Here is a 27,680-nt window from a genome sequence, read left to right as displayed (position 1 = left end):
GAGCTGGGCGCCAGGATGCGGCTCCCGCCGGCCCCGATCCCCTTGCTCTTCCCCGTGCTGCTGTTGCTGCTGCTGGCGGGAGAGCCCTGGGCCCGCCGGGCGTCGAGCCGCGCCGCCGCCTCCTGCCCGCAGCAGCAGCAGCCGCCCCAGCAGCGCCGGCTCAGCGGGCGAGAGCGGCGCGAGATGCAGCGCGAGATCCTGGCCCTGCTGGGCCTGCCGGGCAGACCCCGGCCCCGGACGCGACCCGCCCCGACGGGCACCAAAGCCGCCGCCCGGCAGCAGCAGCAACGGCCGCCGCCCTCGGCCGCGCCGCTCTTCATGCTCGACCTGTACCGCGCGATGGCAAGCCAGGACGACGACGACGACGGGGACGACGAGGGCAGCCCCTGGACACCAAGCTGGGCGAGGAGTCCCCCGCGGAGCCGGGCCGCCGACGGCGCCGACACCGTCATGAGCTTCGTCAACCTGGGTGAGTGAGCAAACGAGCGCTCCGACGGCGCTGCTCTCGAGGAACCTGGCATGGGAGAGCGGCCGCCCTCCGACGCCAGGGGCTGAGAGCCGAGCGGTGGGTAGAGGGTGGTCTGCAGCCGGGGACCGCCGTGCAGACCAGTAATAATAATAACAAAACCCCTAAATTCGGCTACTGGCGTGGAGAAATAAGGTTTTGTGTGTGTCAGGACGACTGGCTCTTCTTGGGTGCTTCTGCATTCCTGGGCAGAGGTAGCCCATTTTCTGAATTACAATACAGTGGTACCTCGGGTTAAGTACTTAATTCGTTCCGGAGGTCCGTTCTTAACTTGAAGCACCACTTTAGCTAATAGGGCCTCCTGCTGCTGCAGCGCCACTGGAGCCCGATTTCTGTTCTTATCCTGAAGCAAAGTTCTTAACCTGAAGCACTATTTCTGGGTTAGCAGTGTGTGTAACCTGAAGCATATGTAACCTGAGATACCACTGTACTGAGGTGGAGGTGGAGGCAGGGAACTGAACTATTATATTTCTCCTGGATCCAGCTGAGTTACCTTCGTGTTCTAGTCAAAAAAGCAAGTAGATCTTAGAAGCTGCAAGTCTACCTATGCTTGGCCTCGTCTAGGTTGTGCAAAGGGCCAGGTGGAATTCAAGGTCTGCAGATTTTAGGCTGTGCAAGCGGCAAACTGAGAATGAAGTAAATTTGCACCTTTTGGGAATGTGCACAGGATTGCAATCTTGGTGGCATGGTGGAGCCCCACAAAATGTCATGACACTTCATTCCCAGACCGACTTTGGAGAGGAAGCCATCTGTTGAAAGGGACGGATCCATGGGGTGGGAAAGCCCTTCACCCCAAGTAAGGCAGTCCACCCAGCAGTCTCTCCACCAGACCTGCGTGGGGCGGGAGGGAGACTGACAGCGGCAACAAATCTCACCCTGAGAAGAGAAAGCAGACAGAGCAGCAAGGTGTTTTCAGGGGGTCCTAGAGGAAACTTAAGCTACTCACTGAGCACTCGGGTGAGGGAAAGCACCAAAGAAAGGAAGCAAACCTCCCCACCCTTCACATGATTCAGGTCCCACCTTCCAAATGTGGGGTCAGCAGGAGTCACCTACTTCCAACAAATCTTGCAGAAAAAATTGGGGGAGGGGGAAAACGCACCCGTCACACTCCATTGGCAAGAAGAGCAGGGCAGAAATGTGATCATTAACAACAACAACAACAACAACAACACCCTTGCTGTCCCAAGTTGGAATAATACAGTAAATGAAAGAAGCCCCCCACAGGCAGAGTTGGCCAACTTGAACAAAATATTGGGGGAGACAGGTAAGCCCCCCAACATAATCACATGATGTGGTGTATTCACACCCTTTGAATGGCAATACCCATCAACTTTGAAGGGGGTGTCCCAGCCCCCTCAGATATTTTATTGGGGGGGTGAAGACCCCATAGCCCCTGGGAGTTGGCTCTTATGATCATCAGAATTTCAAGCACGGGGGGCAGAGATAGAGAGACTGCATGCATTTTTTTACAAGCTGAAGTCTTCAGAAACTTCCCTACCACTTGATGGCATATCATTGCTTTGGCTTTATTTTGGGGAGGCATATCAGTCTGGGTGGCAGAATTCCAACTTGTCTGTACTTTGAGGATTACAGGACTAGTCCAGATTCACAATCCATCTTTGGGTATAATGTTATTTGGCTGTTTGCAGCCCAGGAGTGGGGGGTGGGGGCAAACAGACGGTCCTAGAAGGACGACTGTGCAATCAATCCAGGAGCCAAAGGGGTCCTGTGGCCACCCTGTGCTACATCTTAGTACAGTACATTCAAATGATTCTCAAATGATTGAGAGCCAGTGTGGTGTAGTGGTTAAGAGCGGTAGTCTCGTAATCTGGTGAACCGGGTTTGCGTCTCCGCTCTTCCACATGCAGCTGCTGGGTGACCTTGGGCCAGTCACACTTCTCTGAAGTCTCTCAGCCCCACACACCTCACAGAGTGTTTGTTGTGGGGGAGGAAGGGAAAAGAGAATGTTAGCCGCTTTGAGACTCCTTAAAGGGAGTGAAAGGCGGGATATCAAATCCAAACTCTTCTTCTTCTTCTTCTTCTTCTCTCCAACTCCCTGTGTATAGACTAGCCTGGTGCTTTTTGCTGTTGTTTTTTCATTCTGTTTTTTTATGGGGATGTTGAAGCATGCAGCCACATCAGGACCAGCATCCTGATAAGCTTGATGACTTAACTGTGCTGATTGTGCCCTGACCTGCCCTCATGCACATGTTGCCCCTCTGTAACTTGCAGGTGGTGATTTTTAGCAGTGAGTGACTGTTGGAGCCTGGGTGGGGGGTTCTCATGGTGAAATGTAGCACAACTGCCTTTTATCACAACTAGGAAGAGCAATGTGGCCAAGCCAGAATGTGTTGGATGGAGAGCAGGGGACTCAAGGGCTTCTTTGCCACCTACTGCCAAGCATCCCTCTTGATGGGGGTCACTGCTCCATCAGCACTCGAGGGCAAGAGGGAGGAAAGTGGGGTGGATCAAGCATTGAGAGCCAAGGTGGGGCTTCCCCTCTGGCTGGACCAGGCTCGCAGCCTTGTGACACTTGGAGCAAAGATTCCAAGGAGTCCCATTCCAGGTGGCAAGCAAAGAGGCACTGGAATCCTGTTGAGCCAGTTCTTGTGCCTCTGAACTGCTGACTTACTGAAACTTGGTTGTGTGAGCAGTATATGAAGCGGCTGTTCCTTAACCTGCATCCCTCATGTGATACTTCAATTTCGAGCTGGCCCTCTCCTGAGGGTACGCGGTAGGTAACAATTCAAGAACCGGTATGAAATAGATGCAATCAGATTGAAATGTCTAAGTTGGCCTGAAGGAAGCAGCCTTGAATGGCTTCTTTCCCTCCCAACCCTGTCCCATTACTAGTTTATGTGAGACACAATCCTCCCCACATTCATTGTCCAGCAGCACAGTCAATCCTGGGGGAAATCTGTGGGTGCTTCCAGATGGCCCTTTATTCTGGGATGGGGGATCCCTGCTCATTAAAGCTTTTTGCAGCATCCACACGAGGTGGTTATTATTAAAATGCCAGCTTGCATTACCGCCCTATTTAAACCATTCAGCATTACATGTGAATGCTGCCCATAGTATTGGTTAAAGTGGCATAATCCTGGTCTGGCTTTGCCTATTCTGCCCCTGCTCTTGCCAAGCAGTGAGAAAAATAGGGTAATGATTAAAAGGCCCGCCTTGGGTGGCAGAACACAGGCTCTGATCCAGCTCTGGTCTTGTATTTGCATATATTAGCATTCCAGATACGGGAAGTGGGGGTTACATATTAGCATTCCAGATACTGGAAGTGGGGGATACATATTAGCATTCCAGATACGGGAAGTGGGGGGGTACTTCTCTTCCTTCTCACTGCACCCCACAGCGGGAATCCCGCCCTGTAGCTGGTGCCAAATCCCCCAAGCAATACTAGGAAGCTAATTAAAGCACATATCCTAATTAGCTTTGAAGTGTGTGGGAAGAATCCACATAAGAGGCAGGTGACATTTGTAACTGTGGGAAAGGTTGATGGGGAAACATTGATGTGCCTTTCTGTGGGTTCTGGCAAAAAAAAGGAGGGGAAGGAAGACAATGTGCCCTTTTAAATGTTTTTGGACTACAACATCCATCATTTCTGGCCAGTTGCCAAGCTGGCTAGGGCTGATGGGAGTTGTAGTCCAGCAAGATGGAGGGCACAAAGTTGTCTACCCCTGTTTTAATGGGAGGGAGGTGGTGCAAGCTCCCAGAAGTGAGAGGTCTATTTTGGAGGGGGCTCTTGCACTCATAAAGACTATTGTATGGAGGAGTTAGCCCAAATGCACGAAGGAGCTTGCTTTGTGAGCAGAATGCACAAGAGGCACCAGCTTAGGCCTCCAGAGGGAAACCTGCATAAATGGCTTAGAAGAGGAGTCCCGCTCCCATCTGCCCCACCAAGTTTAGTTTTTCCTCAGCCAGCCTCCACCTGCCTATCTTCACACTTGCAACCTCTCCAGGTTTGTGGCACTGCCTGCCATGTCTCGGTGTTGCTCTTGCACAACTAAGGAAGGGCGAAAGAAGGGGACAAAAGTAGAGTCAGTTGATTCTGCCTGCTGTTGGCTCTGGCACCACCTACTGTTGACCTCCCTGTCTTCCACTTGACCAGTTGCAGTGGGCACTAGCTGCCACTGCTAGCAAACATGACCATGTTGCCAACCCCTGACTTGGAAGCTTGCTGTGCATTTCCGCATGGAAAGCAGGGCAGCTTTGTCCCTACCTGCCTTTATAGTCCACCTACTGTATAGTCCACTGGTGCACCTGGAGCGTTCAGAGCCTCAGCCACTACCGGGATATATCCAGGTGCAGACTCCAACCTAGCTGTGAACTTCGTCTTCAAAAGGAGCACAACCCCATCCAGAACAGGTTGTACTCCCAATCACCAGTTTGTCACCTCTGTCTTCCCCAGATTAAGTCTCACTTTGTTAACCCACCACTTCAAGATCTCCACAGCTTCCTGTGAAAAGTACCTTTGGGAGACCCTGGATGACTGGAATTTGTCGTGTAAGATGAATTGCATTTTTTAAAAAAACAACCCAAACCCCTCAAACTCTACTATTCATCATTTAGCAAAAAGGAAGCCACATCTACCCTTTTGCCAAGTTTGTGAGGTGATGCAGGTTTGTAGCAGTTTCTGAGACAACACAGGTTCAAGGCTTCCCACCAACTGGTGTTCCAGTGGCTTGTTCATCTGGGCAGAGTGCGCAGAGGGCTGTAGCTCCAGCAATACCAGCAGCACTGCACTTTCATCATGCAAAAGGTCCTAGGTTCAGTCCCCAATGGCATCCAGGTAGGGTTGGGAATGTCGCCTTTCTTAAACTCTTGAGAGCTGCTGCCAGTCAGTGTAGGCAATATGCCTGACTTGGTATAAGGCAGCTTCCAGTGTTTGGGAAGGGAATAAAACCACCCTCTTACCCGAGACCATTAATGAGATTGGTTCCCTGGCCATATATCACTTGCTGGTTTTTAGGGTTTGGTGTGCTTTGGGAACAAGTTGGTTGCTTCCCAACAGGCTCCTGCCCAAAGGTTTTAACACACCGCAATTTCACACTCTACGTGCTCTGGAAATGTGGGTTAATTTTCTTGATAACCATAATTAGTGGGTTTTATCTCTTCATGGCTTACAAACCAGCTATGCTCACCATTGAATGTTGTGGGGGGTGGGGGAGCAAATTCTGATCACGGACTAGCAAAATATGTTGGCATAAACTTAAGTAACTAGGAAATAGAACCAACTTCAGCCTCATTTTGTTTGGCATACTTTTTTCCTGGTTTTTAAACATTCCAGAATTCTTGGAAGGGAAGGGGCCATAGAGAAAAGGATTGAAGAAGGAAGGAAGGAGAAAGACACAGATACATTTTGGAGTTCTTTCATAGACACAAAACTTGCCCTTTCTTTTGTTTGGTGAAAGGCATTGTATATCTTGTGGTGCTGACGGCGTTTCAGAACAAAAATCTTAATAATTCTATACTACACCTCATTTCCATTGTTACACAACACCACTTAAATAGGCTCAGGGTTTTTTTGTTGAGCAGATTCAAAGGGAAAAAAATATGCCGACATCAGACATTACCCGTTTTAATGAATTTCTCTATCTTTCGTACTGCCTTTTCTGTATGGTACAAATAAAAGATGCCAGCCTGTCCACGCCTGTTCAGTGCAGGGCGAGTTCATCTTTGGTAGCCTCCCAACAAGGAAGCATATGGGAGGCCTCTTGCACCAGAGAAATTCTGAGGACGTTTTAAATTTAGGATTCTCGCTAGCCGCCCTGATTTCCAGCGGAAAGGGCAGCTGCATCGCGCTCCCAGCCTCAACCGCAAGAGCTTTGGACCAAATGCCAAGAGGAAACTGAGGTTGTCTTCTGGGAGTTGCTCGCTGTCCATGGTGACTATTTTTGGGCAACGCAGAAAGCTTGGGGGAGCCACCCAGTTTAATGGCTTGCTTATGTCCTAGGAATGATGGAGCTGGGCCTGCTGCATGGGCCTTGCCTGGGCTCTTGGCAGTCTTGCCAATAAAGTCTTTGGGCCCAATCTTGGGAGTTTCACCTGCACAAGCACCCCCTCCATCCAGAAAAGAGTGGGAGTTTGCATCTGCTTCCTCGTGGCTGAATTTTGCAATTGGATAATCAGCGGTTGCTTCTGCTGCCATTGTGGGTGGAGCTGTAGCTGCCAGTAATCTTCCTTCTGTCAAAGCAGTGCTGTTGCCTCCATAGTTCAGCAGAGTTGTAATTTGAAAACAGCAGCAGACTCTTAAAAGGCCAGTGAGACTGCCTAAAAACTGTGGCTATTTCCCCAGCTTCCAGGAATTTAATATCAATCTATCTAAATGGATATTAATGTTTAGTGCTCTTTCTCTAGAAAAAGAGGTGCTGAAACTCACCATGAACCCTCTCTTGTTCTCTTATAAAGGCAATGGTGCCCACCTGAGAGGTGCCAGAACTGAGTTCCAGTAAGTTCTGGCTCGAAAAAAGCCCTGTTAATGTTCTATATTATATATTTAATATAATATCCAAAATATATCTGTTTCCCAGAGAGCAGCACAGGAAAGGAGCAGAGGCACGCAGTCCTGGCATCAGCACCTGGGCTAGTTTGGGCATTCCTGCACAGGTGCTGCTCACTGTAGAGTGTGTGTGTGTGTGTGTGTGTGTGTGTGTATGGGCAGTTAGGCATGTACGCAGTTACAGGTGCTTGGTTTTTTGGGGTTTGGGGTTTTTTTGTTCTTTAAAATACAGTATCCTTTCCTACAACAAAATGATGCTTATTCCCAAGTAAATGTCTTTAGTTCCAGGCCACTCTACTTTTTTGAAGCAAGCTCTAATTAATTCCTCTAGCCATTGTGGTGCTATGATTTAAATGACTTGTTTCCTGCTTGGCAGGGGGTTGGACTTGATGGCCCTTGTGGTCTATTCCAACTCTATGATTCTATGACTTTACAGTGCAAATCTGCACATACTCAAGAGTTTTTCTTCTTTAAAAAAAAATCGGGGCCGACAAATTTTTCTTCTTGTTGTTTTTCTTTTTGCTTTGATGTACCAGGAAGGTAGAAGCAATTGTTCTGTGGTGGGTGGGTGGGTGTGTTAACAGTGTGATTTTCAACTGAAGTAACATGCAGGGTTGGTTAAAGCCATTAAGTCCAAGTTCACCTATTTGTACTACTGGCTAAACCCTTCCTCCTTGCAGGGTCCAAAGTCCTGCCAAGCTATTCTACAGCTTCCCCCCACCAGTGGAAGACTTTGGGCTCTCAGATTTCAGCAGCACCCTGTGCAGTGCTAAAATTCGGGGGGGGGGGGCTCACGCTTCGTTCTACATCTTGTTGGGGTGCCATTGGCACCCAGCGTGTTCATACCAGTTGTCCTATCCTAAAACGACCTCTGCCCCCACCCCCCTAGTTGTAGGAATACAGGAAGTTGCCTTAGACCGTGTCAGACCAATGGTCCATTGAGCACAGTATTCTCTACACTGCCTGGCAATGACTCTCACGGCTTTCAGGAATGAGGTTTCCCCAGCCCTACCTGGCGACAGGCCTTCTCAGAGGTCCAGAGGGACCCAGGCCACTTCTGAGGCACCAGCCATAATAAAAATGAAAAACTACAACACACAAATAAAGTATGTAGAAAAAAGAATGAGACATAATCTGAATGTTTTTCACATTTAACAGATGCTTTCCTGGCCTTTTTCTGTGCACATGCACTAACTATTGAGGGGGGAGTCTAGCTTTCATGCAGTAGTGCTGCTGATATTAAGCCCATTCAAACACTTTTGCCCCATAGCTGAATGGGGATAGTTGTTTACCTGCTTCAACATGTTGAAACATTTTGGCCTGATGTACAAAGAAACAACTTGTGAAAGTTATCCAATGCTACAAGCTTAACAAGCTGCTGGATTGGAGCCTCGCTTTGAGATGGAGGCCCAGGTTAAACCTCTCTCCAGCTCCAGTTGAACCTGGAGACTTCTGCTCTGCCCCTGGGCTGCAGTGCTCCTTATCCGGCTCATCTCCCCGCTCAGTAGTTGGAACCCTTGAACAATTAAGCCTTTGAGGGAGGTCTTGACTTCGGCATGCAATTTTCAGGTTCGCATTCCACAGAGGGCTGGCATTTTGTTCACTCAGCAGGGACAGGGAGGAAGCTCCCAAGTATGACAGTGATGGCCTCCCTAGTTCTTTATCCTGGCATCTGGAGGCAGGCTGCCTCACACCATGGAGACCCCATGCAGCTTTTGTAGTCTTCCAGTTTATGAATTTGTGGTGCATTTGGGTCATTTTGGACTCTGGTTTATTGCAGCCTCCCCCTTTAGATGGTCCTGCATATTACTTCATAGTGTGGCAAGCCAGTGCTTCTGCTTTTGAGGCCACAAGTATCCACCACCACGTCTTGTGGTTGTGAATTCTGCATTATTTTCCCCTTTAAGAGGCCAACTGAGGGTCCCTCTGTTGTTTCCACCCCACCCCCTGCCACTGCCAAGACTCCCTTGTGGCAGGCTGCTCCTTCCTCCCCCCCCCCCATTTTCTGACTGTTGCAATGGCAAGGAGTGGTACCAGACTATATGTGAAATAAACGGTGAACAGCCCAGAACAAACTAGTGCAGCTTTTGGATTAAACCCACCTGCTGCCTCATCCTTTAAAGTTAAGAGGGCTCCACCTCAGAGGCTCCCAGGCAGGCAGCTGCCAGTTGGGGTGGGAAGCCAGGCCCGATGTCTACTGCTCCTGGTTCTTGCGAAGCCTGAGGCTGGCTAGAGTGACATCTCTCATACCCACTTTAGAAGGGAGGCAGCTGAAGGGTCTCCTGGGAGAGTATAGTGGGTGCTTGGCAAGCTGGCAGGCAACGTGGTTGCCTCTCAGAGACAGTGTAATTGCTGGCTGGTGGTCTTCAGCTGCGCTTCAGCTGGATTTGGTCTGGCCTCTTGTTTTTGCACATAAGGCAGCAGAACAAACCTCAGTGCAGATAGGAGAGGACTATGGTTGCACTGATTAAGTGGGAAAAGATTCTCCCTACCCACAAGAGAGAAAACTCTGCCCATATTCTCCACATAATGACACACAGGAAGCTTTTCTTTCAAATGCCAATACTGGCAACTCCTAAATTCCTTGGGATCCAGGCCTCGAAGGAAGCCAAGAAGATTTTTAAATTTCTGGAGACCAGCATAAGGAACGAGGGAGGATGGGAAGTCAGGGGCAGCCACTGGGGTGTCCTCCAGACCTTGTTGGACTCTCAATACCCATCAGCCCTGGCCAGCTTGGCCAGTGGTCAGAGATGAGGGAAGCTGGGTTGCCAAGAACATCTGGAGGGCACCACGTTGGCATTCCCTGAGCTAAGGAGGCGCGTTCAGCTGTCTGGGTTTTTTCCTGTACCACGTATGGAATTTTTGATGCTTGTTTTTTTGTTTGTTTAGATCAATAAGGGTGAGCTGGAAAGCATGTGGGAAATGTGTGGTAAGAGGTTGGAAGCCAAAGGAATGGTATTCAGTGGTCTAGTGCTTGGGGCGTCCCAGCGCTGCTATGGACGTCTAGCAGAGAAGAAACCATGCAGGAAATAAACTGAGCTGTGAAATGATAGAAAACTTGCTTAACCTGTGTCATGAATATCCCTAGGGCCACTGGCCAAAGGCATTTTGCTGTTCATGGGCGAGGGGCAAGATGGTGCCTCCTCACCTGCTACCACTGGCAATGGGATCCTTAACCCTGGGGGTAGTGGTGTGGGGCACCACATCCTCCACTGTCTTCAACTGAGGAGGCGCAGAGCAAGTCCATCCACTTTCCACACTTCAGCATCTGTCACCTGAGGCGACTCCCCCATTCTGCCTTATGATAGGGTTGACCCTGAATATTGGAAAGCTAGAAAGGCCCTTTACAGGAAGAGAAGTTCAGGTCAAGAAGCCTCTTCTTTTCTATGTCTGCTCTTGGGAAGATGGGCAGTTCATCATGGGGGGCCAGATACATCTTGGTGTATATACCTCAAAGTACCTGTTAGGTCGCAGGGGGAGAGCGAGAGAGATGGTTTGTGCCCATGAAAGTCTGGTTGTGTAAGCAGCTTATATAAGGCTGGGGGGCTGAAGTGTTCCACACTCTCCCTTCCAGACAAAGTCTTGCATTCGGCTTATTTTTTTGGCATGGATTCTGATAGATAGAGTTCTTTCAGCATCTCATTCAAATATATTTTAAGACTTCAGATTCTTTATGTGGTTCGGTGTGCCAGAATTTCCTTTTAATTTAGTGTCCAAAAAAGGCACATGGACCACTCTGAGGCAGCAGGGACTAGTATAATTACAGTGGAGGTGTAATTTATAGAATAAAATGACACACACACACACACACACACACACACACACACACACACGGCTGAAGCTAAAAATACCTTGAAACTGGCAGGGGTATAAAAGGCATCCTGTATGCAGACCTGCAGAGATTTTTTAATGGGGCATGCTGGAAGATGTAGAAAATAAATATACTGGAATTATCTGCAGAAATGGAAAAGGTGCTGGAAGGAATGGAGTTTTGTTTGCGTTTTAATGAGAAACTACCTAGTTTGCACTTCTCAAACCTATATATGAGCTGAAATACAATTAGCTTTCAAAATTAATACTTGGTCAGGAGCTGAAGCTGTTGTGGAGAAGCTTTTAGTTCAAATCTACCTTTAGCCATGAAGCCCTGGTTTTGGGCCAGGCTCCTCACAGGGTTGTTGTGAGGACAAAATAAGGCTGCTGCCCTTGGAGATACAGTGGGGCACAAATATGAGATGATATTAAAAGCACACTTAAATAGAGCTGCTGAGAGGGGGAGTTTCCACTGAGAAATCAGTGCCTGTCTGCTCCCCAACCTGCATTCCCCAGTTGCACTGCAGACAATGGTGGGGCACAGAGCAAAGCCACCCTGGGATCTCTTAAGAGGTGGGCCATCATTGGGGAGGAGCAGGTAGTCCTTTAGATACCCTGAAATCAATCTATATGGGGCAGCCTTCCCCAGCCTGGTGCCCTCAAGGTATTTTGGACTACAACTTAAGGTTACCAGATGTCCCCGTTTCCCAGGGACAGTCCCCGGATTTACAAATCAGTCCCCTGACAAAATCCATCTATTTAGTAGGAAGTTGAAAAGTGTCCCCGGATTCATTGGAAAAAAATCTGAACAACTCCCATCAGCCTCAGCATTCTACAGTTGTGCTGGTTGGGCCTGGTGGGTGCTGCCTGGACCATCTGTAGGGTACCAGGTATAGGACTTTAAAGATGACAGCCAGCTGTTAGAGTGGGCTTGGAACCATACTGAGAGCCGATTTAGATGACAAAGGAGTCACATACTCTGAGTAACAAGCTCCTGTCAGCATCCCGAGAGCTCCATTCTGCATCAGGCATAAAAAAAAAAAACACCCACGTTATTAGGCCAACCAAAATATCACAGAAAGAGTAGGCAATCTTTTGAATTGTTCAGAGCTCAACATCAGGCCAGATAGTAAACAAAGCAAGTGGGGGAGAACATCTTAGCTGATGGTAACAAAAGAATTTGCTTTCTTTAGCATCCAGCCTAATGAAGAGCTCTGGGGGAACTTGAAACTAGGTGTAGTCCTAATATAGATCTTAATTTTTTGTCTGGACCAACACGGCTAACCTTTTTCCTTTTTGTTCTGTGCCAGCTGCAGCTTCTGAACATTCTTCAAAGGCAGCCCCACCTAGGGCGCAGTGTGGTAGTCCAGCACATGAGAGCCCAGCTGTGCCCAGGCTCAAACTTGAACCATGATGAAGCCTGTGGATGCTCCCACTCCCCACCCCCAATCTCACAACAGGACAGTAAAATGTGTTTGTGCTTGAGCAACACAGGAGGGGAGAGTGCTACTGCGCTCAAATCCTGCTTGCAGGTTTCCCCATAGGCATCTGGTTGACCATTGCGAGAACAGAATGCCAGTCTAGATGGGCCATTGGCCTGATCCAGCTGCAGGCTCTTCTTATGTTCTCATGAAACACCCTCAGCACTCCCAAAATGTTTTGGCTGCTTCCTTTGCCTGTGGTGAGTTCTGCCTCCTCCTCCTCCTCCTCTCCTTCAGTGACAGCAGAGTTGCCCATCCCTCCTTGCCAGGCCCAGACCTCTGGCCAGGAAGAGCTCTGTGTCCGCATCCGCCCAGGGTCGGGCATCCTGCCAGAGTCGCCTTTATTTTCTTTAAAAACAAAATGAGGAGTTTGTGGTGAACCCAGTAGCTGGAAGGAATGACTTTTAAAAGACAGAGATGCATAATTAAAATCTCAGCATTCTGTTTGGGAGAAGGGCCCTTCGTCGCTCACTCCCCTTATGTAAACATCCAGCCTGACATGATGATCAGAGTTAACAAAAGAGAGTGGAAAATATGAACCAAACACAAAAGCAATTAACATGCCAAATAACATCAAGCTGTGTTTTCTGTAGCCTCAAACTATTTTGATTTCATTATTAAAGGACACAGTCCTAGGACTTTCCATCTAACATGGTTTTATTAGCAAATGATTTAGAGAAAGATAGCAGTGGCTAGAAGCTAGGAATTGGTGCCGTGTCTGTAGAGTACACAGCATCAGTGTTTTGGTGCTGCCAGAGCATGGACCTGCCTCTCCTGTGCCTCAGTAGTACCACACAAGGGCCTCTCTGCCATGCTGGAATGGGTTCAGAGTTACCTTATCAGAAAACTATGTCATACCCATTTTACTGCATTTTAAAAGCCATCTATCCACCTCAAAACATATGGAGGTACAAACAGCATTGGAAGTGGGTTTGCATGTAGCTGCTCCAATATCATCATAAGCATAAATCATCAGTGTCCAATGCAAAGGATGCCTACATGGGTCTCAAAATTTCCATTTGTAAAGGCAGGGCTAGGTGGGATGTCCTTGGTCACCAGATGGATTAACCTTCAGCTGCAGGTGTCAGTGTAGGCTCTGTTCTCCCTCTCAATGTTCCTTGGTTGTCTTTCAAAGCATCCAGTGTCTTAGGTTGGTGACTTTTGATGGCTGCTTCCAGATGGGTGTTTATTGTGGGATGGGTGCCTCGTGCATGCCATCTTTTTGCAGCACCCTCATGGCATAGTTGGCATCAAAATGTCAGCCCATAATCCAGATATCCCCTTTCCATGGAAAAGTCAAAGAGTTTTTAAAAACCTGTGGCCAAGGTTCTGTTTGGGACATAACAATGGCCCATTTGCAAATTAAGCCTGCATGGAGACGCCCAGAGTGTTTCAGAGCAGCAGCAAGCGATTATCCCCCAGTGTAGATGAATAATGGTCATCATCAAGAATCCCTGAAAGGCAGTCCTGAGAGAGAGAGAAAGAGAGTGTGTACGTGCACGCATGCGCGCGCGCACACACACACACACACACATGTTTGTTTGTTTGTTTGTTTGTTCGTTCTTCTCTTTCACCTTCCAGCCATGAGAAGCTTATGGGATATGGCCCTCCCCCAGGCTTGGTTTCCTTGAGGAAAGCAGCCACTGGAGGCTTAGGGTGTTTTGTAATATTTGTGGTTATTTACAAAGGCACAGATGGGATATAGATGGAGACACAGCTTAAACTCTCCAACAACAGACAGCCAAAGTCCACTAGGACCCATGTACCTACGGGACTGCCTCTCCTGGTATGCCCCATGGAGGACCTTAAGGTCCACAAATGACAACATTTTGGAGGTCCCAGGTTGCAAGGTGGTTAGATTGGTCTCAGCTAGGACCAGGGCCTTTTCAGTACTGGCCCCGACTTGGTGGAATGCTCTGTCACAAGAGACTAGGGCCCTGCGGGACTTGACATCTTTCCATAGGGCCTGCAAGACAGAGCTGTTCCGCCTGGCCTTTGGTTTGGACTCAGTCTGACCCTTATGTTTCCCTCCCCTTATGGTTTTGATTTATGGGCTACTTTTAAAATGAGGCTGCATTTTAGATTGCATTTTAACCTGTATTTTAAATTGGGGTTTCCCCCCCCCATTAGGTTTTTTACTCTAATTTTACTGATGTTAGCCGCCCTGAGCCCAGCTCCGGCCGGGGAGGGCGGGGTATAAATAAATGTTGTTGTTGTTATTATTATTATTATTATTATTATTATTATTATTATTATTAGTTCCGCATCAGATAAATCAATGAAATAAAGTAGGAGGAGAATAGTGCTTGGATGTACATTAAAAGATAAAAATATTTGCCTAACCAGTTTTAGTGGGTCAAAGTGCATTGGGATGTGAAGATGTATGCTCTTAACCCTTTGCTTTTAAAAACAAGCACATGATTGCTTTAAGTAATAAATCCCAGAGAAGTTATTGTCTAAGTTCTTCCCCTCACAGCCCTCCATCCTGCCCTGGCAGTTGGTTAGGAAGAAGCATTTCTAGGAAAAGGGGTTCCCCTCCCCTTTCATTGCAGAGTGCCTCAAAGCTAAATAACGTCTCTATTAAACTCCCATAATCCTGTAAACAGATGGGAAAGAACATGTGGGTTTGGTTTAGGTTTGCTTTCAGTGTTTGCAAAGTACTAATGAACTTCATTTACAATCCCCAAGGTGAGAAATGTTCTCTGGGTGCCTGGCCTGCAGGCACCATTAGTGGCGTAACAGCATTTTTTGGAATGTGCAGGAGGCAGGTCTCAGCCTGAAAATAAAGGGCAGATTAAAGTAAAGAGTGCATCTGAGCACATGAAGGTTGCCTTTCCTTTTAATAATCATCATGAGCTACACACACACACACACACACACACCACACACCCCATGGGGTAAAGGTATCTAACCTTCTATTCTGGCTTGACCCCCCGAACTTCTGTTTTTAGAAATTGCCCATGAGTGCAAAAACAGTGTTTTTACACGCTCCTGTGCTTTATAATATGGTCACATTCTTAGATGCAGGGGTGGTAGCCTGGGAGCACACAAAGCTTTTGAGACTGTTGTCTCCTCACCCCCTGAACGAATATAAAATTGAATCCATCCAACTATCACTGTGTTTGCTTGCTTTAATGCCACCCTTCAATTAAAAAGTCCCAGGGCAATTTATAGTAGGTTACAAAAAGGCAGCAAAATGACATTAAAATGATGTTCCTAAGAGGAAAGGGCAGCACGGAAAACAATCAGAGCAGAGATGTTAAATGATCAGAGATTAAAAGCCAGGAGAACTAAAAATGTAGTTGCCAAGTGCCCAATATGTTTTGCTGCCTGAGGCAGACAAGATGCCTCCTCCACTTCACCCCTTGGACTAGCAGCTGAATCTTATTTCAACACTAGCTGTAAGGCAGAGACCTCTATCTCATATGGCTAGCTTAGGGGTTGCCAGGTAAGCAGTGTGGCACATGCACAGGTGAGCCCTGTCCTCCAACATCTTCCTGCTCCATGCTCATCACATTGCTCGGCCAGACAAATGCTGCAGAGGCAACACCCACATGTGCCGTGGGAACAAAGCAGCAACGTGTTCACGTACATGGGGCCAGCTGGAGAGTATGGCCTGTGCTGGCTGCCTCTCTGCCTGCTCACTTGGCCAGGGGCCTTTCCCAGCACTGCCATGTATGACATGGGAGCGGAAGATGACTAGGCCAGCCCAACCAGGCCCACATCCTCACCAGGAGGACAACTCAAGAGGAATAGCTGGGAATGCTTGGGCATGGAGAAAGTGGGGGGAGAGAAGTTCTTCTCCCTCTCCCAAAACTCTAGAACTCGTGGCCATCCAATGAATCTGAATGTTGGAAGATAAAAGAAAGGACTTCTTCATGCAGCACATGGTTAAACTGTTGAACTTGCTCCCACAGGAGGCAGTGGACAAAGTCACAGAGGAGAGGCCTATCAATAGCTATGCTCCACATCAGCAGTCAAAGGTAGCAATGCTTCTGAATGCCAGTTGCTGGAAACCACAGGAGGGGAGAGGGCTGTCGCATTCAGGTTGTGCTTTGGGGCTTCCTGTTGGGTCCTCTGGTTGGTGCCAAGGACACCTTTTGGATGCCAGCAGAAGGCGGCAAACGCTTTGCTCAGGTGCCAGACCTGCTTCCCAGTTTGAGAGGTTTCTGTCAGTGTAGCTGAGATGACTAGAAAAATGGCAAAACAAGGAAAGGATAAAGTGTGTGTGTGTGTGGCTGGCTTAAGCAGACAGCTCCTAAACTTGAAGATGTTTGTCAGACTTGGAAATAAAAACAAACACAAGCAGTCCAACCCCCATCAAGTTCTCTCTGCCTCGGTTCCCTTAATTGGGAAGGGAAGTATTCCTTTGGAAACCGCAGCCCACCCTAACCTCTCCTGGCACGTCACAGACAGTCCAGCCCTTTTCACACACCAAAAAGGGGGGAGGAAAGCAGCTGTTTTCTCCCAGCTAACCGCCAGGCCTCTGCACTGCTACTTAACAACCACTAAATTCCAGGATGCTAGAGTGCCTCCCCCAACCTGCTGCTCTCCAGATGTTTATCTGGGGAGCATCAGGTTGGCGAAGGATGCCCTATGGAATGCTAGAGAGTGCAATTCTCTCCTAATTCTCCTGACCGCTGAGCTGCTGTGAGCTGAAATCAAGAAAGGTACTGGTGGATCTTACTAGTGTGGCCTGAGAGACGGCTTTCAGAGGTTTTCTTTGAAAATAAAGAGGGTCAATGGCATTTGCTCTTGTACATCCCTTGTTCCCCTTGCCAGGTCTTGAGTGCCAGTTTCATGGGCATAGCCAAGGGGAGGGGCAGGGGGCAGCTGCCCCCCTAAATCAATGAAAACCAATAAAAATACATAGCTAACTGAGGTTCTGCCCCCCCAAAGGCCTGCCCCCTAACAAAAATCCTGGCTTCGCCCAGGGGCAGTTTTATTCTGTTACTCCTATAGCTATAGATTAAGAGCTTGCAACCAAAGGAGATTCTGCCATTATTTTACTTTATTATTTTAACGCTGCATCTCTCCAGCTGTATCTATCTGTCTTTTACCATATGAGGACTGTGCTTCTAAGCCATGGAAGAACTGTGAGACATATTGATTAGTCAGGAGGGGAAATTCCCTGTGAAAAATGTGACCCCTAACTTCATGATGCTTTACCTCCCTCCTTAGGAGGAGGACATGTGTTTTATGTTACATAGATTGACTCAGATCCATTGCCTTTGCCACCCCTCAACCCTCAGTCAACAAAGTTTTCAGAAGGCATTTTCTCCTGGCAGATTGGGTGTGTGCTAAACTTGAATGTATTTTAAACTCAGTAAATAGAGCCAGTGCTGTGTAGTGGTTAGAGTGTTGGGCTAGGACCTGGCAGATGGAAGTGGAAAGCCCTACTTACCTGTGAAGCCCACTGGGTGACCTTGGGCCAGTCACAGTCTCTCACCCTCACAGGGCTGTTGTGAGGATAAAGTGGGGAGGGGAGCAACCAACTTCAGTTCCTTCGGGGGAAGGTGAAATAGAAGTGTAGTAAATAAATAAGATTTGAGTAATGTGGAGTGAAGGCTAAAGTGCATTCCAAGCATAGCAAAAGGACAGCATCAAACACTGTAGTGAAAATTAATAAAATAAATCACCTCCATTTTTTTTAGTTAACTGATATTTTATTTAGCTATTTTATTAAGATTTTACTGGTGTTTAGCATTCTGGTCTTTTAAATGATCATTGCATTGGTTTGTCTTTAAAAGTATACAACACTGTGATAACTATGGTGGCTTGCTTGGTGCCATCATATATCTTTAGGCATCATGCAAAAACCTTCCTTTATAACCAAGCCTTTATCCTTTAGTTATCTGTGGCCTTTTAGAAGTGGGTGGGATATTTTTAATGTATTTCTTTTTGCTCTTCGTTTTAATGTATTTACGTGGGTTTTTTTGTCTGTCCTCAGTTGTAAGTCACTTTGGGTTGCACCAGGCAAGTTAAAGCGACTTAATTCAGTAAACAATAACAATAGAGAATGTGGCTTAAAGATGTCCCAATAATCCATGTGTTTGGGGGGGTGCGTGTGTGTGTGTGTAATCATGTCCCAATTCTTTCCAGTTGAACTAGATTGGGACATCTTCCACCAGAAGCCTTATTGGAAGGAATTCAGGTTTGACTTGACACAGATCCCAACAGGGGAGTCTGTAACAGCGGCTGAATTCCGAATTTACAAGATGCAAAGCTTCAGTTGGCATGTCAACAAAACCCTTCATGTCAGCATATATGAGATTGTCCAAGAACATTCTAACAGGTACAGTAAGAGCAAACCAACTTCTGACCCAGAACACACAACTGTCAAACCATGGGGACTAATAACACTGTTCGACATTACAGTCCCATTGGAGCAGGAGTAGGGAAATGCTTGTAGCCCAAGGGCTGAATTAAAACCCAGCCAAAACATTTGCTGAGTACCAGGTTGGGTAAGGTATTTGTGGGTAAGGCATTTTTTAAAAAGCCATGCCAAATCAAAGAACAAACATCCTCCCAAACACCAATTCCATTCAACCATACTTGCAAAAGTTTCATCATGAGCCTCACAGAACATATTGGAAATTAATGCAGTAGAAAAATGTTGGGGAGAAAACCACATATCCAATTGCAGACTCCCATCAGATACAGCAAAGTGAAGATCTGAGGAGCTGGGAGATGGAAGGAGGAGCAGGAAAGCAGTTTCTGGATGCTGCAAGCTGAAGGTGAATAGCATTTCAGGCTCATAGCAGCATCCTTAGAGGCAGAAGCTTCCTCTTGCTTCCTGGATAAGAAGAGAGCAGCTCAGCAATTTTATGCCTTAGTCAAGTTGGGAAGCAGTTCTCAAGCCATGCCTTGCATGGCAGCATATGTGGAAAGTTGTAGAAAGTCTGGCTTTGCAAAAAAATTGCCCCAAAATTGCCCCAGTAGCTGGGATTGGCATAGGATGATGTCACATGTTGATTGCCCCAAATGGCCTTGTGGGCTAAATGAGAAGGCCTGGGGAGCCTAACTAGACGCACAGGGCCCAAGTCCCCCTCAGCTGCACTTAGAGGTAGTATCCCACAGGAAGAACTCCTACACCACATTTGACTGCAGGTAACAGCGTTCAAGTGGGAGTCATAAAGGAGACATTCCCTATGGGTTAGGAACATAGACAGCTGCCTTACTCAGTGCCAGATCATTGGTCCATCTAGCTCAGCAGTGACTTTCCAGGAGTTGCTGGGAATTGAACCTGGGAACTTCTGCATGCAATGTAGATATTCTACCACTGAGCTACATTCCTCCCTCAAAATATAGTCATTTTTACAGAATAGGAAGTTCACTTACACCAAGTCAGATCATTGGTCCATCTCTCAGTAATGTCTACACTGACTGGCAGGTTTTCAGAAAGGTGACATTTCCACCCCTGCCGGGAGATGCCAGAGATTGAGCCTGGGACCCACTGCATGTAAAGCAGATGCTTGCCCACTAAGCTACAGCCCTGCCCAGTATTCTCAGGTCATTCCAATTATTTTAAAATTAACACATACAGATGCCAGACTCGGAATGCAAAAAGGTTTACTAGGTAGGGAGAATCCCCTGTGAAATAGAGGAAGTTATTTTTAAATAAATGCACCCATACTACAAGTGCACCATGCATACAAATATTAAGTGAACAAATGCAGAAAATAAGAAGTAACTGCTGCAAGGAAAATTTCCTTGTCAAAACACTGTAAAATCTTGGGGAAGCTCGATAGTAGCTTTCGCCAACCTAGTGCCCTCCAGATTCCATCAGCCCCCAGATAACACATTCAGATGATGCTGGGAGTTGTACCCCAAGTCTTCCAGGGGGGCACTAAGCTGGGGAAGGCTGCCTTGTATCACAGTGTTGTTTTTCATTTAAAAAAAGTCAAGCATTTTTTATTCCGAGCAGTTGTGCTCATACTTGCTTTCTGCTACTCCAGGGACTCAGACCTGCTTCTCTTGGACCTCCAGGATATCCTGGCTGGGACAGAGGGCTGGCTGGTGTTCGACGTCGCAGCTGCAAGTAATCACTGGCTGCTACACCGCAAATACAACTTGGGCTTGAGGCTCTATGTGGAGACAGAGGACGGTAAGGCTAATGGGATTTTTGATTGATTTATTTTTTTTTGCAGTTTTTAGGAAACCCATTTTGTGGTAAGAGTTGTTGTTATGTTGGCTGTAGAGAACAAGAGGAGCAAACTTGATAAGGTGGTATTGCATATGGAACCACCTTCTGTTCACATACGGCTTATTTATTTATATTAAAAAATTGTATTGCTCCATAGCATAAAAAATAGCAAATAGGTTTACAAAAGTATCCATATATCCAAAAGGCAGTAGGCAGATTACTGGCTGGGGTTCCATTTAGATCTCATATAGCCCCCGTTATATGAAAAGAAAGAGAAACACTACTTACCAAGCAGCCTAAGCAGCAAAACTCTAGGAAGAAAGAGCAGCTGGCAGGGCAATAATATGAGACATTTAGAAAGCCTTGAGCACCCTTTGGTGGAAAGGCAGAATACAAATTTCAACAGGCAAATAAGATTAAATGTGTAGTCTGATACATATCAAAGTTGGAAAGGCCTCAAAAAATGGAAGCTAACTTTTCAAGGAAGGTAAAGCACATTATGACTATAATCCGATTTCCATCTAGTCATTGAAAACTTGCAAATGCCATTTGCCAACAGCCAAGGAAAGCACCAGAGTCTCTGTGTGCCTGGTCTCCCTTTCTCCCTCTTCAGGATTCTTGTCCTCCCTAGTGGGGTGCCCTGGGCAATGACCCCTAAACAGATTAACACCCCCACCTATTAATCTGATGTACAGCAGTATTAACATAGTGGAAAGGGTTTGTTTTTTGGATTCTGCAGGACAGAGTGTTGATCCTGGATCAGCTGGTCTCTTGGGTCGCCGCGGACCGCGCTCCAAGCAGCCCTTTGTGGTGACATTTTTCCGGGCAAGCCAAAACCAAGTCAGAGTCCCGCGTGCAGCCAAGCACCTGAGGAAGAGGCAGCACAAGAAGAGCCACAGCTTCCCGCACTCAAACAGGCTCCCAGGAGCGTTTGGTAAGGAGCAGAAGGGCTGGAGAAGCAGCTAGGGAATCGGCTTAGTGAAGGACAGTCGGACTTTGCCCCCAGGCTGGGCCACAGAGGGTCATTTGTGCTGTCACTCAGGCACATGCAGCCCAAGCATGGACTCAGAAGCAGGCTACTGCACCAGGCATCCAACAGGCCCTTCAGTGCTGCGAGGTGACTGGCAGGCTGCTAGCAACAAGGGACCTAGGATGCTTCCACCTGGAAGCTTATTGTGGACTTGGGTCTTAAGAAATGGGGAATCAGCCATTGCTTCTTCACCCCAGAATCCTAGATTGTAAATTGATGCCCGCCAGCACTTGGCAGAGACCAATTCAGTCTGTGCCCGGCCTCCATCTTTGGAATGAGTCTAGATGCAGAGTTCAGGGCTTTCCAGACTGATTTTTTTATTCCACTCCCTGTGACACACAGAACTTTCTGTAGCACCTAGGAAGAGATCTGGAGAATTCTGTTGTGGCTTTTGGGTTGGTCCTAATAAAGGCACTGCCCAGCACTGGCTAGTGAAATATAAACCACGCCAAGTTAAAGCTAATGATAAAAACGACAAGAAAGATCCCGATGCAACCAAGTGCCAAGGAGAAAAGCAATTGGCTCGAAGCATAAAAACATAAGCAGACCTCTGCTGGATCAGGCCAATGGCTCCTTTCATCCAGCATCCTGTTCTCATGGTGGCCAACCAGATGACCCAGTGGGAAACCCCTAAGCAGGACCCGAGCACAAAAGCCCAATCCCCTCCTGCAGTTTCCAGCAACTACATTCAGAAGCTTTGTTGTCTCCAGCTGTGGAGGCAGAGCACAGAGATCGTGGCTAATAGCCCTTTCTGAACAGCCTCAAGGTGGGCACCAACACAGAGAATGGCCAAGTCCCCTTGGCATCAGCTGTGCCCCTCAGGCCACACCCCTAATTCAGATCCCCCCCCCGAACCACTATTAGCGGCTGGTGGAGGGGAACCTGCAGGCATCCATTGTGTTACCTGTAGCGGGGACAGTTTTGATCATCAGGGTGATGATGTGGGAGCAGAGTTCCTGGTCCTGGTCTACTTTACCAATCCACCCCACCAACAGTTGCTTTAATAATGGTAGTAATGTTGAAAAAGATGCTGGAGACATATTTCGTCTTCTTTCCCAACTATTGTGGCTCCGAGGCTTACCAGGCTCATCAACTGGCTGCCGGGGCTTGGCAGGTAGCTGAGTCCATCAGCTGCTCAGCAGTGCCTGTAAACTCCTTTGGATGCAGCCCCATCTTCACCTGCCCTAGACCCAACATCATTGGGCAAAGGGCAAGTAGGCACAGTGTTGTTCAAATGGCCCGCTGGGGTGCAGAGGTTGCCCACCACTGCCCTTCCATGGTGCAGATTTCCCTTTGGCTTATTGCCCATTCAGTGAATGATAAGAGAACCACCTGCCTTTTGATGGACATTCTTGGTCTTTCCCCCCCAGATGATGTCCACATTTCTGAAGGGCGGCAGGTGTGCAGAAGGCACGAGATGTATGTCGACTTTCAAGAGCTTAAATGGATGGTAACTATTTTTAAAATGTTCTTCTTTACATAAGTCATTTCCCCCAGAAAAGTTAAATATCTTAGCATCACCTTCCTCTTCTCCTTTCCAATCTTTTCCGTCTTTCTGAACCCATTTCTTTCAAAGTCATGGCATGTTTATATAGAGCATATTTTCTCAGGGATTCCCAAGGTGGCAGCCCAGAAAAGTGAATCGCTGTTCCCATAAGCCCAGTTTGTGTGCACCCAAGCACACCCACACCCCCATGCAGGAAACCACCCCTAACCCACATTGTTGTGGCAGAGTACCGATCTCTGTCTGTGTCTCATTCTGATCAGCAGCTTACAAAGAAAATGTGTGGCTTAGATATCAGAAGTTTTGGGGACTCATGTAGATCTCTTAAAAAGAAAAAAAAGACTACCAGTGCAGTCCTAGAGCTAGTACAGGCCAACGGTGAAGCTGGCAGTAGTTTCACTGCTCTGCTAGTGCCCTTCCCCGTGGTCTCATGCCAGCAGGGTAGAAATGAGCTCCATCCCTTTCAGGGTAGATTTTTTAAAAAAAAAAAATACCCTAATTTCCCTTCCACTGGGAACAAAAAAAGAGGGGGAAATAAAGGTGAAAGGCTGCTGCAGATTTGGGGGCTAGGAAAGCTTGGATCCTTCAGATTCCTCCTCCAACATACCCCACACTGCCCCCAACACAAACCTCGCCAACATTGGAGGGCTGGCGTCTGAAGAGCCAGGGTCACAGACATTTCTGTGGTGATGGGGATGGGAATTCAGTCGTGTCTGATCTCTCTCCCTGACCTCCTTATCATTATCATTTTATTGTTTTATACATCACCTTTCATGTGAGTCTCAAGGCCATTTGCAAACACACCATAAAAACAACTAAAATGGTTTCAAAACAATACCAAAAGACTCCCGAGGCAGAGATGTTTTTACCCAGTTGAAAAAGCCTTTCAAAATATAAATGTCTTCCACTGATTCTGGAGGGTGCAGATAGCAGGTGCCTGTTGTATCTCAGTGGAGATGCTGTTCCACCCAAGAGGAGCAGTCACACTGAAAGCCCTGCTTGGAGCTGCTGTGGAGTCAGCTGCTGATATTTTGGGGACTTCAAGCAGAAACTCAAATGCAGCAACCAACTGCACCCTAAGATTGAAACCTAATTTTAGGAAAACTGCTAAAGTCAGAGAGTTCTTTAAATGCCTTTGCTGTAGGTAAGCTTTTTTAGCCACACCTTCTCCTAAGTTATTTTGCTTTGTTCTTCCAGGACTGGGTGATTGCCCCACGGGGCTACTCCGCCTTCTACTGCGCAGGGGACTGCGCTTTCCCTTTGGACTCCTGCATGAATGCCACAAATCATGCCATCCTTCAGTCCCTGGTCAGTGTCTCCACATGGCAGAGGGCACTTTGGATCAAGAGAGGCAAGCTAGATGGGATTGTCTGTAGGTGTTGGGAAAGCCCATAGCTCAGGAGCAGAGCAGGTTCAATCCCCGATGGCATCTCCAGGTAGGGCTGGGATAAGACTTCCGTTTGAAATCCTGGAGCTTTTCTGCCAGTTGACAGTACTGAGCTAGATGCACTTTGAGCAGCTTCCTGTGTCTTTCTGATCGGAGTTGAAGAAATGGGGTGCACCCTTGTTCCGCTATCGCCCCTAGGTCAGTAGCTTTCACTGATGCCTTTAGTACACTTGGTAGTGTAGGGGACTGGATTGGGCTGGGCAGTTCTCTCTCCTACAGCTTGCGGGCCAGGTTTGATGAATGAGAAGGGTTTCCCACTTGACAAATCATCTGATGTCACAATGACATCGGGAGACTTGGTTGTGCTTTAATTATCTGGCATGTCCCTCGTGTGTGGCAGATGCTCCAGGTCCCAGCCTTTCACTTGCAGCATCTTCCCTCCTGTGGTTGAGAACAGGAAGGTGAGATGACTTTTGTCAGGGCTCTGGTGCAAGGGAAAGAATTAACGCCCCTCACCCAAATCCTTAATGCTCCCTTCAACCCCAATCCTGATGACGTATTTCCTTTTCCTGGCTCCTATTTTTTTAAAATTACAAAGAGATCTATAAAATACAACCACACATCTGACGTATAGTTTGGCCCTTAGTGAAGCTGAAGCATAGACTCCATGGTGGCCTTCCTTCTTGCAGCCCTCAGGGAGTTCTGGTGCCTGGTGGAAATGCACCTGGTGGTGTATCTTTGGACTACAACTTCCATCAGCCCCAGCCAGTAGGGCTCTGGCTCCAACTGACTGGGTTTCAAAACAATTGCCCTAGTGTTTGCATGGGCAGGGGACAAGTCAGGAGAGGCAGAGGGAGCAAGCTTGTGATGCTGTATCTCTCTCACCCCAGCTACAAAAGCTGTTTCCCATGCACAAAGATCGTTTTCTAGCTGAAATGAGTTCACTTGCTCTCTGGACCCAGTGCAACCCCAGAGACCTCATACATTGGGCCTTTAGACAGGCAACTGAGCATGAGGCCATCTTTCCCTGCAAAGCAGGTGCTCTCCAATCGGTTCTTCCCTCTGTTGCAAGAGCTTCTTGTTCACTTCATTGGGGTGGGGAGGCAGTTCCAGGTGCATCCTGATCCCTCGAAAGGCATCGTGATAATCCTCCACTCCCCTTCAGCTGGAATTCAATGGGATAAAAGTAGATGTGCAGTGGAAGCAACAGCCGCTGCAATCTGACTTCCAGCCCCTCGATAGTTGCCTTCCAGCGATGGTGCCTTGAGAGAGGCTCCAACATAAACTGCAACTCAAGCTGCCAAACGGTTTTGAATAAATATTTTTGCCAGCACGGACAAATAACCTACTCATGGAAATTGATGCCTTTTCTCCGTATAAACAAGTGCTGCTTTGAAGTTTTTTCCTTCTCCAAATCAAGATGCTAGAGTGGGGGGAGGCTGGGGGTGTGCACATTCAGCCTTTGGACCTCGGGGGCTGGTTACTCAACGCTCCAACCAAGCCGGACAATTTCCGATGGAGGAGAGCTCCAATGACTGCATCTCCCTTTAACTCCATTTTTAGGTTCACCTGATGAAGCCTGAAACAGTCCCCAAGGCCTGCTGCGCACCCACCAAGCTCAGCGCCACCTCCGTCCTCTATTATGACAGCAACAACAACGTCATCCTCAAGAAACACCGCAACATGGTGGTCAAGACATGTGGCTGCCACTGATACCTGGGTGGACATTGGACTGCTGCTGCATGCAGGAAAGAGGCAGGAGGGAAGCCCTGGCAGTCTGCAGGCCCTGAGCACCTGTTGGAGAGGAAGGGGACTAAAATCTTGCCACTATGCAGTAAGTGAAGGAGTCGGCTCTTCCCGCCTGACCTTGAGCTGACACAGACTCGGGCTGTTTGGCTGGAGGTCAGTTGGTTCACATCCTCAACAAACTGAACAATCCCCCACAGAGGAACCTTTGCCAAGCAAACTAAAACATGATCTGGCTGCACGCATAGGCCTGTTTTGTATTCTGTGCCAAGACCCCGCCCAGTTCCTGCACTGTAAATTAAATTAAACTTTAAAAGCCACGGTAGAGAAGCATGCAAATTAGGGTGCCCTGTTTGTACACTTTATTTCATCCCTGACATTTTCAGGGATTTTGAAACAGAAGGCAGTCCAAAATCTTGCAAGGAATAGCGTGTGCAAGCGTTGGTCAGTCCAGAGAGAGGAACACACCTGGGGAGTGTCGCCTTTGCCCTTTGGGGATGCTGGAGCTTTTCATAAGTCCTCCTGCACATTATCAGATCTCTCTTTGGCTCTGCACATGACAGCCACACTTTCTTTGAAACCCTGAGGGTCCCAAATTTCAGGCTTCCATGCAAACCATGTCCACATGAGGCGGACCAGAGGCAAGGAACAATCCTGGCAATTGGGGGCTGCCACCATGTAGGGGAGACTGCTCTGTGGTGCCCCCTCAAAACCCAGGGCTTCAGCTGACAGTGTCAGACCTTTTCCCATGTGGCATTAAGGAAGGTCTGCAAGAGACCTTTTGGAATGCTCGGCGGAGGATGAGGCTTTCCTTAATATAGAACACCCTAACTAACCCTGTCCCGGGTCAAAGAAGTGCCCCTCTGGTGAAATGGGCTAGAGAATGTGGCTCTCCCCACCCACTTCTTCTCTTTGTGTATAAAGTAGCCAATGGGTTCCAATCATCTGGGGCATTTCCAGAGAGCAGGCACTCCTCCCCCCTCACACACACCTGGATTGACCCTGGATTGACAGCCAAAAGGGACTCTGGGCATTTTTAGGTCTGCTAGTTTCCATTCTTTGCTGGAGGTGCACCATACGCTAGAACCAGGTTGTATAATCAAGCTGGAAGGTGTTGGCCACATGCAGAAGAAAATTATGTCCAACGCCCTTTGGGAGCTCCATCCAAGCAGAAGTGGGAGCTGCACCCCCTTCCCTGAAGTAGAGCAAATGATTAAGGGCACCGAGCATATGGAGCAGTTTCCTTGCCCCAGGCCTTCCTCTTTGCAGCAAGTCTTCCTTTGGACGCCACAACCCACAGAAATGTCTTCATTCCATCTCTTTCAGCAACCAGCTTTCCCGACTGCCTTGCTCAGCACATCTGCAGCCAGGGGGGTTGCTTGTTCCCTTCCTAAAGAGAACAAGGAACCATTTTGCAACTTGCACATACCTTTGCTTAGAATAATTACGCGCGTCTCTCAAGCACCCCAAAGCACCCCCTTACTCACTGTCCCCAAGCAGAGGATCATTCAGTGACTCCCACACCACAATCTCTCTGTAGGCCAG

The 27,680-nt window shown here is 47.9% G+C and overlaps 1 protein-coding gene across 1 annotated transcript; it reads left to right on the top strand.

Annotated features, from left to right (window-relative positions):
* LOC308592442 (bone morphogenetic protein 8B-like) lies at positions 1-26,376 on the top strand. Its single transcript, XM_081203923.1, has 7 exons — positions 1-469; positions 18,425-18,617; positions 20,281-20,429; positions 21,208-21,402; positions 22,869-22,948; positions 24,200-24,310; positions 25,953-26,376. Exons 1-7 carry the CDS (start codon positions 16-18, stop codon positions 26,100-26,102), a joined length of 1,332 nt encoding a protein of 443 aa, XP_081060049.1. The 5' UTR covers positions 1-15; the 3' UTR covers positions 26,103-26,376.
* Positions 26,377-27,680: the final 1,304 nt, after the last annotated feature.

Source organism: Podarcis bocagei (assembly GCF_964188305.1).
Source record: "Podarcis bocagei genome assembly, chromosome: 7".
NCBI classification, from domain to species: domain Eukaryota; kingdom Metazoa; phylum Chordata; class Lepidosauria; order Squamata; family Lacertidae; genus Podarcis; species Podarcis bocagei.
The sequence above is the reverse complement of the archived record's forward strand: the minus strand, read 5'-3'. Positions and strand labels throughout refer to the sequence as shown.